Below are 13,003 nucleotides of genomic sequence, written 5' to 3'. Positions count from 1 at the left end.
GAGTGAGAGAGCAAGTAACAAGAAAAGCCATACTATCATTTCATTCAATGATGGAAAAATATGAATGAGAAATTTTTTTTAAATTCAGTAAATCAACACCCAATACAGATAATACAAAATGCTTCCCAGTACCACCTTCATTGAAAAGTACTATCCTGAAATCCTAGACAGTTCAATAAAGTAGAAGAAATAGGTTAAGAATTAGAAAGGAAAAACTAATCATTATCTGCAGATAACATGAGCATGTTCACAGAAAATCGCAAAGAATCTTCATCAACAATAGTATTATTAATACATAACCTTAGATACATTGGTCACTGAATATAAAAGCAATATACAAAAATTAATTGTAAAAATACAATGTTCCTATAAATTGTAACAATTATGTACATACGTATAATCATACGCACCACGAGGGTAAGATTTTAAACACCATTTAAACAATATTTTTAAAAAAATAAAATACTGGCAGAGTACGGTAGCACACACCTGTACTCCCAGCACTGGAAGGCTGGGATTACAGGACAAGCCTAAACTACACAGTGTGACCCTGTCTCAAAAAAACAAAAGCAAAATAAACACAAAAACAAATGCCTAAAAATAAATTAACAAAAGTATAACAAAAGCCTCTACAAAGAAAACTATAGAACTAAATAAATGAGTACACCCAGGAATTAAAGATGAAATAATGTAAAGATCTAATTTCTCTTCCTAGGGAGGTGTGACTGTGAATGCCAGTAAACCTAGCCCTCTGGGAGGCTGAGGCAGAAAGATCAAAAGTTAGAGACCTGCCTGGAAACTTAGTGATTTAGTGAGACCCTATATCCAAATAAAAAATAATCCCAACACTTGGGAGGCTGAAGCAGGAGGATCACCATGAATTTGACAGCCTGAGTTACACAGAGAGTTCAGGGCCAGCCTGAACTACACAGGGAGACCCTGTCTCAAAAAATAACCCAAATAAATAAGTAGATATTCAAATAAGGGCTGGGATGTAGCTCAGTGCCAAGGACCTGGGTTCAATGCTCAGTATCAGAAAAGACAAGAGAATAGGGAAAGAAGGGAAGGGAGGGGAGAGGAGATTTCTTTCCCAAATTGACCTATAGAATCAGTAAAGTCCTAATCAAAATCCCAACAGAGTTATGTGTGTGTGAGTGCATATGAAAAAGTGACAGGCAGCCACTAAAGTTACACTGAAATGCAAAGAGCCTTCCAGTCTAAACAATCTTTAAGAACAAAAATGAGAGGACACACTATACCGGGTACCAAGATAAACTATAAAGCTCTAGTAAGACATATAGCTATTAGCCCAAAGATAGGCACCCAGACCCATGAAACAGAAAAGGGAATCGGGAACATATTTATGAACACTTGGCTTATGACAAGAGTGGAGAAAGCAATATGTTTCTGTAAAAGACACTGGGTCACCTCGAGAGCCCTGGGAGAGGGGAGGTCTTGGGTCCTTTCACTACCTCATACCACACACAACATTCAGTTCCAGATGGCACTGATGGTGACCTTACGAAACATCCCCACACTCCCTTCTCTCTGGCTTCAAACTGAGTTTGGCCAATGGGAGACATCAGCAAGAGATTGAAGGTGCAAGAGGAGAGGTCACATGTCCCGTAGGCTCTTGGCCTGCCAATTTCCATGAGACGCCTGCACCCCTTTAAGGAAGGGCACAATTCCCATTAGGTACCCCTCATCCTACAGCTATCCTCTCTGAGTCAGGAGCACTCTCCTACTATTCCTTAGAATTCCTACAGATCAGAATGTATCAGTGCGGCTGGGGGTACAGCTCAGTGGTAGAGCACTTGTCTAAAAGCACAAGGCTCTCGGTTCAAAGCCCAGTCCTGCAAACAACAAACAGATGTAGTAAGGGCTGTCAGCTATCACTAACACTAGAATACTACACTCTTCCTCATTTGCTTTTGAAGTTCTACCTACATATTTTTAAATCTTCTGTTTATTGAACTTGCAAAATAACTTCTATTTTTTGCTGGGACTCTGACTAAATCAGACATTATCTAGAAAAGTAGAAGACATGACCTACATTTGCATTTTACCATCCAGGAATTCTACTAGATACACACCATACCCACCAATGCATGCTTGTGTGCCAGGTACACACACTGGGCAATTTATTGAAGCAGTGTTCATTATAGTACCAAGCTGAGGAGAAAGCATACACAGACATACACACGTGCTTGTTTCAAAAACAGTTGAGTGGGTAAACATATTGGGTCAAAAATCTTCCAATGAAATACATTCCCTAAAAAAACAAACTACTTAAAACTTCCACAGCCTTTTTACATTTTTAGTGATTAAAGATCTCAAAGACCTTTCATTTTATAGATTATATAAAATATATAATGAATTTTTAAAATACATATTCATTCATTTAAAAACTACAAGCACATTACATGTTAACAGAAGTAACATTTCTTATGAAAAGTAATTTTTTGCTTTTGCTTTCCAAAATAGAAAGTGAGAGGAGTGGCACATTTTATATATTTTTATAAAACTTATTGTCTAGCTTACTAGAAAACAGCTCAATTTTTGTATCTGTTTCTGTATTTAATCTATTGTGATATGTTTTTTCATTGAAGTATATAAAGAAAGTCAGACTTGTATATATACACTACTTGGCTGGAAAAGAGTAATTCCACAGCCTGTTCAGGTTTCTGAAAATATTTCTCTTTGAAACTACCAAAATTGAACAAATAACAACTACTTAAAAGATAGATGCAGTGTAGCATTTGTAGCCCAATCAGTAAATTTATACTATTATTACATCAAGATCCAGTGGCTTGCCTATCGAATTAATCTTTTACCCGTTCATGATTTTGTAACATGTGTACCTCATTTGGAAAACACTGGCTCACTGAATTGTGCAAGTCTTCCAAATGATGTCATTTCACTATATGACCACACACACAAAAAAACCACTTTCATTATCATCACCATTTATTGCATCAGAAAGGTTTTGAAGTAGTAACACACTGTCCAGTTCATGGTGGCAGGTACAAGTTTCTCACAATTCTAATTTTCATGTAAAAACTGAAATTGTATCACTGACAACAAATACAGTCAGCTGTTTTCTTGGAAGTGACACGCTCACTTTGTTTATTTTCAAGAAAATGTCTGCCAAATACCTCTGTGTGAGTAACCATTGCTTAGCCATCAGTCATTCTATCTTAGAGAAAGGATGTCCTAAGGAAAAAGCAAGGCAAGCTTGCAACTCAAATAACCAGACACACACTTTTCCTCAAAGTAGCCATCACCATGTCCATGTGCAGAACTGCCTATGCACACTTAACACTTCATCACGCAGAATGGCAAAAGACGCTCTCACACTCCTAGTATCATTTCTAATTCATATTCATAACAGGTATTTGATAAAGAACAAAAAGATGTGTTCTCAAGGTTTAAGACTTAACAAAATCAATCATTCTTCCTATTTCATCAAAGACATCCTTGGGGCTGGGGATTTAGCTCAGTGGCAAAGCGCCTGCCTGGCAAGCGCAAGGTCGTGAGTTCGGTTCCCGGTACTGGAGAAAAACCAAAAAAACCAAAACAAACAACAACAAAAAGAAGACATCCTTGAGTGAAACTGGATTTAAAAAAAAACTGCCAATAAAAGACCATAAAATTATTAGTACAGATTAGGGTCACTGCCTTTATTCAAGATAAGGTGTCAGGCACTTTATTCATCATTGCTTTTGAACCATCAGTACAAATGTCATAGTCAAAGGGCAAATAACATCTTTATATTATTATGAAGATGATCGCTCAACCCCTGAGGAGCTTTTAGGAATGCCCCAAGGCGTCCAAAACTACTGAATTACAGCAGCACAAAACAACACAGATCAACCTTTAAAATGTGATGCTAAGTAAAACAACAACAAGACCTACAGACACAAAAGACTACAGACTATGAGATTCATTTACACAAAAATTGAAAACCAGACAAAACTAAATTAAAGATGTACAGTTAATTACTAAAGCACACTGGAAAATTTTTAACATACTTCTCTCAGTGATAGATCAAGCAGACAAAAATTGTAAGGCTATAGAAAATATAAACAATATAACTGAAAAGCTTAATCTAATGGCCATATGTGGAATCCTACACCCAACAATAGCAGATTCCTACACATTCTTTGCAAACATATAGGACATTAACTATAAGTGACAGTATGTTACACAAAGCAAGTCTCAACAAAAACAAGGGCCAATATATGGACAGTATTCTTTGACTATGATATAATTACTTTAAAAAATCGATAGCAAGAAGATAACTTAAAAAACCAAAACTTGGGGCCAGGGATATACCTCAGAGGCGGAAGTGCCTGCCTGGCAAGCGCAAGGTCTTGAGTTCGATAACCCAGTAGCAAAAAAAAAAAAAAAGAAAAAAAAAAAAAAAACAACAAAACTTGGAAATGTTAAAAAGTTTGAAAGGTCTACAGGCTAAAGAAGAAATTATAATAAAAATTATAAAATATTTAGAACTAAGTAATAAAAATGCTACACATTAAGATTAAGACTTCTGAGATGAGCTGAAACAGTGCTAGAGGAGACATTTATAGTTTTAAATAGTTTTATTGGGAAGGGAGATGAAAATTAAGGACCTGAGAAGTCAGAGGTCAGGGAGTGTAAAACCCTGAAAAATATAAGAAAATATAAGGAAAGAACATAACTCAACCTGTTAGCAACTTAACTTGTTTGAATTAAAATTAAACTACAACACAATTTACCTACAGAAATATGCCCCAAAGGGTCCTATACAAATTATTATAGTGTCTAATCATGGAAGCTCAACCAATCAATTTCAACTAACTGATCAATCTTACCTGGCCTATTAATTCCCAAGCCCCGAGCAAATGTATCCCCATGCAGCAGGCAGGGGATAGCTCCACTCGCCAGCTCCACTCGCCACGCTCTTCTTTACAGGCCAGGGCCCCACAAGATCCTCCGTGCGAAGCTGCACCTGCCTGATGAAAGCGGTGAGCCTCCCAAACCCTTACTTCTACTTTGACCTTAATAGTTTGAGACGAACTCCCATTCTCCTGTACAGATCATGGAGGCCACGCTTTGAAAAGAAACTCACAAATCTACTCAGGTTGTCCCGAGTTCAATTGGAAAGGAAAAAAAAAAAAAAAATCAAACAAATTCAATAATAGCTGCAAAATCTCAGAATGATCACAGGAAATGGTTACAAATAAAATACAGTTGTCTTTTCTTTCATCACTTCCCTTCACAGCCTTCACAGCCACACTCTCCTTCCACACTTCAGACTTCTGCTACTCAAGTCAGTGCACCTGGCTTAACTGTAAATAGACCGACTTCTCAAATCTCAGGCCCGCATTACCATCTCTTCACTTTCTAGCTCTTTCACACCGCTGCTCCCCTGAATGCTGCCCTTCAGCATCATTAAAACCCCCAGCCCTTGACCTATGCCTCAGCCTCTCCCACTCAGACTTCCATTCCTACCCAGCCTGACTCCAAAGACCACTGGCAACTCACCCTCTGTCTGTGCCAGCAGTGGACGCTCTCGGGCCTGGAACAAAATCCCACAGCCAGACCCAGAGCCAGATAAGAATATGGTCATCTTCCACACAACTGGAGTCTCCATGTTGCTCTCCAGTTTTCTTTTATCTTTGGCTTCTCCCCTTTTCCAAGACTGGTCCACCCTCCTCAAACTGCTCTCCCAGCCCTGCTGCCTTTTCCTGTTACTCTGCATCCAACACCACAGAGGAACAGAAGGGAGACCATCACGCTTGACAGAAACAACTCCAGCAAAGGTCACAAGCAAACAACTCATTTCTCGGCTTTTCCCCTGGCCGGCTCCCTCCATCAGGCAGGCTCTAAGCCTAAAGGCAACCTTGGCCAAGACCCCTCCCTCACCTCTGTGTTCTCCTCCTCTCCTTAGCCTACATCAGTTTCTTCTCCCCAGCCGCATCACACTAGGCCCAGCCCAACTTACTCTCCACACTACCCCAGCACCCAGAACACAGCAGGTGTTCGGTAAATAGTCCTTAAATACACTAATTCCTACAGGAATATTAATTCTGATTGAAGTGTTGAATTATTCATGAACCTCAGTGGCGAACTCCATGCATAAAATTCCAATACCTTTTTCCAATTTCGACCACACCTCTTGTCAACTTTTCTCGTAATTCTCTTTATCCTGATTAAATCCAATCCAGGCCACTTTCTTCAAATTACTGCCACCTCTGTCTATCATCCCCTCAACTTTTTTTTTGTCCTAGAGCCTTTTCAGGTATCTAGTTTGCACTTTTCCTCTCTACCTTATTGCTTATTAATTTCAGTAACTTCTATATGGTCAAAGACATGGTCAGTGACTACAATATACATGTCAGCGGCTAACCACAGGACAACCACAATTGCAATCTCACCCTGAACTGTTTCCACTTAAAAACCTCTTCTCTACTTTCCTGTATACAAATGAAGATATCCTTGCTTTTACTGAGACCCCGAAGCTTGTATACAGCCCCTCCACTTTATGGTTCTGGCTAGGCACTTGATTTTCTACCATTTTGTTGCCTATATCCTTCTACTGATGCAAACCTCATTAATTTAATGTCCCTCATCTTTTCATGCTCTCTCTCTCACCTTATTATGCTCCAGTGTACCACTACAAAACTATTCAGATACCATTTTATTATGTACAATTGGAGACTGGATTATTCAAACTTCACATGTTGAGATTTAAAGGAAAACAACACTTGTGAAAGCAAGAGACAATCTATCAGAAATAGTAGTGCTGAATAGAGATTATGGGGGGTATTCCACATTCTCGATTATGACAAGAGATATAATTTACATTAATTCTCCATCACCAATTTCCATGAATATCTGGAAAAATACTTACATAGATAAGTCCTGAATAGTAGCGGTCCTTCAGGTTATGTAAGACAGAAGCTTCATTCAAACACGTCAGCTCGGCCATATCCTCCACCTTGGAGAACTTAGGCGGGTTCATCTTCTGAATGTCATCTTTGTTGACCATCGCTTTCTTTCCGTTCTCCGCCAACTCCACGATAACTTCATCTCCTCGTTCTTCTTTGATACTAGCCGCCTCAAAACCATGGCGTTCTGATGGAATCCACACTAGCTTTTTAGCTGTCCAATCAGCTTGAGTGGCAGGGTTGTAGATGACAGCCCTGTCCACAAAGAGATACCTCTCCGGATCCTCTAGTCCAGTTCTCTGTGCCATTGTAAACAGAAGGCTCCAAGAGCAATTGCCTCTATGAGAAAAGAAGGATAGAGTCAGATGTCTGCCCAATATAAAATAATTTACAAGTTTTATTTTTCTGAGAAACAAAACAAAACCCTTAGTAAACATAAGGAGTAAACTCTGAGTGAAGGAGTTGGGGTATTGCTGGTCACAGCCATACTAGCTAAGTTTCCAAGGTAAACTTCAGAGGTGACCACTAATTATGACTCTGGTTGTCTGACGACCACTCAAGATCTGCCCTCAGTTACTGAGGACTGAGAAGCAGGCAGAAGAAAAAAGCAAAGTTCCAGGGTGACCTTATTTTCTCTCCATCTCCTCTTTTACCCTCACCACAAATTAAACAGGGGATTAAGAAGGGAAAGAAGAAAGCACAAAAAAACAAAGACACACAATAAAACATCCAAGGAATTAGTATGACCACAAGGATATAGCTGCAAGAACACATGATGACTGCCAGAGAGTAAAGCATCAGGGTGAATGCTTGCCTCCCAGTCCATCTTCAGACTCAAAGTTCTTCCTTACAGATACCCCAAATCAGTCCCTCTACAGCTTCTCTCTGGCCCCACCTGGTCTTAATATAACCAACCGGGGCCACAGAGGACAATCATGTGACCTGGAGTCCCATGACAACCTTACTAGTTATAGAGAGCTGGGTATCCAGGTCTCTGCTGCCATCCTGCAGCTGCTCCCACTCCTGCTTCCACATCAGCATCCCATCGCTCCAAAAGCTTCCTTCCACCACTCTGATCTCTCACCTCTAGATAGACTCCCATTGTCTGTATCTTCCATTTCTGGTATGTGGCCTGGAACTAGTATTCCAGACGCGGCTTGATCAATACAGAAGAAAACAGAATCCTTAGCAACCTGAGCCATGCTGAGGAAAAGACAGATTCTGTGACTTTTACAATTAATGTAGCTCGAGACCTGGTTGGTTTACTTAGTGCTTGCTGACTTTTGGCTCATACAGATCTACCAGTGAAAGCTGTGAAGTTATATCTCCTCCTATACTTGTGCAATTGGCCTTTTGGAACAAATGACAGGATTTTACACATTCATCACCTTGGCGATGTGACTTGTCATTCCTGCCTGATAGTGTCTTTCTAGAATATGACACTATCCCAAACATTTTTCCTATTACTCCAAATTCTAAATTACTACAAATTTCATAGTTCCCATGATTTTATCCAAATCAATACAAGAAGCCAACTGACTATCTATAAGATCTTATGGTTTCAAATTCCCTCAACTTCTCCCCCAGCTCCCACCCAACTGCCAGGAATGTTGAGGATTCTCTGCAGGCAAGAGGATCAATACAAGACATCTCTTGTAACCTACAAGAGAAACAGTAAGTGATCTGAACTTGTTAATGGGTTTTTAGGCTTTAATCCATAGGTGACCTTTAAGCTCCATGAAATGGGATAAACATGTTGGACACTAATATGTGCATATACGTGTAACCCTAAGGAGAACACTGATGACTTTCTTTAGATTCAAAATATATGTCCTACAAGATTAATCAGTGATAGTGGATGAAGATGCTTATTACGTAGACTCAAATACCTATGATTCTTTAGGAATTATTTGTTACATTGCTAACACACCTATGTTCTAGAGTATCTGGTCTCACATTTTGGCATACATCAGCAGCACCAGGAAAGCGTAGTAACATACAGAATGCTGGCCGCAGACCCTGAGTTCTGATTCAGTAGGTGTGGGGCAAAGCTCAAGAATTGCCAAGTACCCGGATGATGCAAATACTTGGATGGTGCTGCTGCTGTCAGTCCTGGGCCACCGTTGACAACCACTGCTCCACAGTTCTCTGGCTGCCATGGCCCGCCACCATTACTACCTGGTTGGTTGGGGCAGATAAAGACTGAAAAGCTATGCTCTAGAATAATTTGTTACATGATTAAAAGAATGTGTTGCTGTTTTAAAGGTTACAGATTTGGATTTTTTTTTTTAAAAAATCACAAAATGAAGTAAATCTAAATCACAAAACTGTGACTCATATTAGACTTCTACAAGTAAACCTCCTAAGACATTTTAGAACTAACCTTACATTTCCCTTCTTGGGCATCCAGGTGTGAGAACAATACAGAAAATATTTGTGGGCCTGTGTACACTCAGAAATATGCCTTCAGAAGCACATTACCTCAAAGATCAAGGCTTTTTTAAGACTAATAACAAAGGTGGGAGTCATGGTGCACACCTGTAATCCCAGCACTTGAGAGGCTGAGGCAGGATTGTGGTGAGTTTGAGACCAGTCTGAGCTACACAGTGAGTTCAAGGCTAGCCTGCAGCACAGAGAGACCCTGTCTCAAAAAGCCAAACCAAACAAACACTAATAACAAGTATTTCCAACTTAAAAACTTAAACACAGCATACTAGTAAAATGGGGGTGTGGGAATCAGCATAGGTGAATTTGAGGACAAATGTAAGGATACACATGGCACCTTTTAGAAGAACAGAATCAGCCTGGCATGGTGGTGCACGCCTGTAATCCCAGCACCCAGGAGACTGAGTCAAGAGAATTGTTGTGAGTTCAAGAGCAGGCTGGGCTACAAAGTGAGCTCAAGGCCAGTCTGAACTCCATAGCGAGACCTTGTCTCAAAAAAGACAAAAAAAAATTGGCCAGGGATATAGCTCAGTGGCACAAGTGCCTGCTTCACAAGTGCAAGGTTCTGAGTTCGATTCCCAGTAGCAAAAAAAAAAAAAAAGAAGAAGGTCAGAATCTAGTAAAGGAAAGTCTCCTACTAAAGTAATAAAATGTAAGTTAGTCTTATTTGGTATAAATTATACATCCTATGTTGCTGCCAGTAGGCACACACAAATTTCTTTGCCTTATGTATGTAATTATATTCTTAAATTTAGTAGGTGGCTATAAGTTACAATAATAGGTCCTTTCTAGAACAGGTCTTGAAAACAAATATAAAAATTATTTTTAAAAATCAGAATATTTAAAATTGATCAGTACTTTTTCTAGGTGTAGAAATACTGGTAATATAAGAAAAAAACCTAAAAAGTTCACAAAAACAGGACCACAACATGCTCCTGACTTTGTGCAAGAAAATTATGCACACATGTATTTTTTTTAATGGAGTAAACATTCACTGGGTCTTTACTGGGTTGTAGGACCACAAATTACTTTTACTCTTCCCCTTGCTGTATCTTGAGCATTTAGCAGAGTCACTGGCACATAAGAGCGGATCTATACCTACTGATCAATCCTACATGAACGGTCCCTCCTCTCACAGTGAACTTCAGCTTCCCCACAACCAGAAACCTACTATTCCTTCCACTCCTGACCCAAATGTCACCCTTTCACAAGTTCTTTTCAGGTCAATCAGGCAATTTAATCCTCTCCTCCTCACATTTTGTACTGCTCTTTGGGCAGTCTTCTTGCCCTCTCCTGCACTGCACCAGAGGGCTTACTCAGAAGATAGCAGGCACTCATATTGTTTAACCGAAAGAGTTCAAGAGGCCAGTGAAGATGTTTTCTTCGGTTTAACTCCTCACTCGTGATTGCCAAATATGTTGTTTTTTCACTCCATTGTACACTTGGTATCTGATCTGGGGAATCCTGGTATTTAACAACGTACCACTCCCAAATGTTCTGTGTTGCTAAAAGGCTAAAACTGGAATTTTTAAAATACCAAATATCATTGTTATACACCCATGGTTATGTCCAGGCACTGAGTAGTTTACATAAATCTGTCCTCACAATAGCACCACAGGCGGGTATAGTTAATATCTCCATTTTATAGATGCAGAACCTCAAGTACAGAGAAAGCCACCAACCCACCCCAAGTCACACAGCCAAGTAGCAGAGCTGTGATTAAATCCAGAGGTCAGGTCCAGAGTGCAGGCTACAACGAAGGAAGGCAGGAGGAGTGAAATTTTGAAGGACACGTAGTATACTATGTATTGCCTGTCTATAAATACAAACCCTATCATTTATGGCTTAAAGAGTAGAAGCTCACGTTATGAGCAAATAGCACAATCTGGCAAAGCCTCCATATTTTAAAGAAAAAATGCCTGTAATTAGGGGGGAAAGGAATAAACAGGAACCCTTTTGTAAAAGGTATGAAGATAATCTGCAGATTTGTCTTGGTGTCCTTTAAAATAGTTGTCTGACTTTGATTAAATCATTTACTTGTGAATGAAGGAGACCCCTACAAACCAAACTTCCTACCATCATGATTGGTTTTAGACACACCTGAGTGGGGCTCTATATCTTCAGGTCAGCTTACACTCCCAATGAAATACCTACTACTCTGTAAACTTCAACTGCCTCCTGGCATTCACTGTCGCACTGGACAGAGAGGAAAAAATACAATTTTGCGAATAGTTTACATAGAAAGTTATCTAGGATAGGGCATCCTAAAACAGATGAACTGAAACAGAATTGTCCCAATTTGTTTAATGATAGCTACAGTTGAGGTCACTTACATTACAGGGCTGTGTGTAAGTCTGTAAATTTAGCAAAACTCTGCTGAAACAAATGATCACAAAACAAATGCAAAAGGTGCTATTTATTACCTGCACCATCTCCCAATTCATATTTTTACACTGTGCTAAGTATTTCTAAAACTTGGATGCCAAAACCAGGAATTTTATTCTTCATATGTGATGACAAAGTATATGCACCACGGAAGCATATAGCTTCCCACCCTACAACATGCCCTTCAAATTTTCCTCCATCTCACCTTCCGTCCTGTCTCTTCATTGTAATGCTTTCCCTAAGAGGCCCAAATAAACAGCGGAGCTCTCACAGGTCACATCCTTTTGCTGCAAAAGCTTGTGCTATATCGCACAATTACACCATATGCTTGCTCCCGATAAGGAGAGGAAGAACTGAATTTAAGATGCAGAAGTGAGGAGATGCATAAAATGGCCACTTTTCCAGAACCTGAGACAGACAGGGCATACTTAAACACCAAAAGCATAGGACTACAAGAATAATTAATAGAGGCAGATTGATGGAGGAGATAAAACAATGAATAGATTATAAAGTTTTCTAGAGTGAGATACCATCAAGAATAATTAAACCTAACTCAAAGAATCCTGTTTGACGTAAAGAAAAAAAACCCCCAAACACAAAAAACCCCCGAAATCTCAGCATAGCCAAAGTATTATATTTAGTATTTTATTATTCGCGAAAACGGCAGTCTTTGTTTCATCTGCAGTCTGGATCTACCCCGCCTGCTTTCCCCTACCCCACCCTAGCCCACCCCACCCCCTTCCATCCACCGCAGTGATCTTGAAGGGTGCAGTAGAGGCCCTAAGAGACAGAGATAACGGTTGCAGACAGAGGCCACGTTACCCAAACCTCACCAGCCCGGGTCAGCTCCGCCGAGTCGCCAATCTCCTTCCTAGGGCCCCAGCCCCAGGCAGGCCCGGCTGCCTCCCGGGTCCCTGGGCCGAAGCCGCCCACCACAGGCCCACAAAGCCCCCGCCAATGGCAGGACTCCGCAGCTTCAACTTCCCTCCGACCCAATTCCAGTCCGATTTTATGGGATCTGGGTGTGACCCCAACTACAGCGGGCAAGGAAGAGCCTGCAACAAGCCATGCTCAGATCACTCACACAATAAAGCGATCCCGACGCGAGGGCTGACCCTCCCCCCGGCCGCCCGGCTGCAGCGCGCCCCCGACACATTTCCCGCCTCGCCCCCCCAAACAGCGCAGGCCTCGCCCGGCGTCCACCCGGCCCTGGCGGCCCACGGGACGCGCTGCCCGCTCCC

At 40.6% G+C, this 13,003-nt stretch overlaps 1 protein-coding gene across 4 annotated transcripts in view; it reads right to left on the bottom strand.

The window, feature by feature from the left end:
- Myh10 (myosin, heavy chain 10, non-muscle) overlaps window positions 1–13,003 on the bottom strand; it is a 128,946-nt gene that overhangs the window by 114,709 nt on the left and 1,234 nt on the right. For all 4 annotated transcript variants that reach the window (XM_013522097.1, XM_005399398.2, XM_005399399.2 and 1 more), the window contains exon 2: window positions 6,896–7,271. In XM_013522097.1, coding sequence (XP_013377551.1) covers window positions 6,896–7,271 — 376 coding nt within the window. The remainder of the gene's footprint in view (window positions 1–6,895; window positions 7,272–13,003) is intronic.

The sequence above is a fragment of the Chinchilla lanigera genome, unplaced genomic scaffold (genome assembly GCF_000276665.1).
Source record: "Chinchilla lanigera isolate Chin_1 unplaced genomic scaffold, ChiLan1.0 scaffold00066, whole genome shotgun sequence".
NCBI classification, from domain to species: domain Eukaryota; kingdom Metazoa; phylum Chordata; class Mammalia; order Rodentia; family Chinchillidae; genus Chinchilla; species Chinchilla lanigera.
The sequence above is the reverse complement of the archived record's forward strand: the minus strand, read 5'-3'. Positions and strand labels throughout refer to the sequence as shown.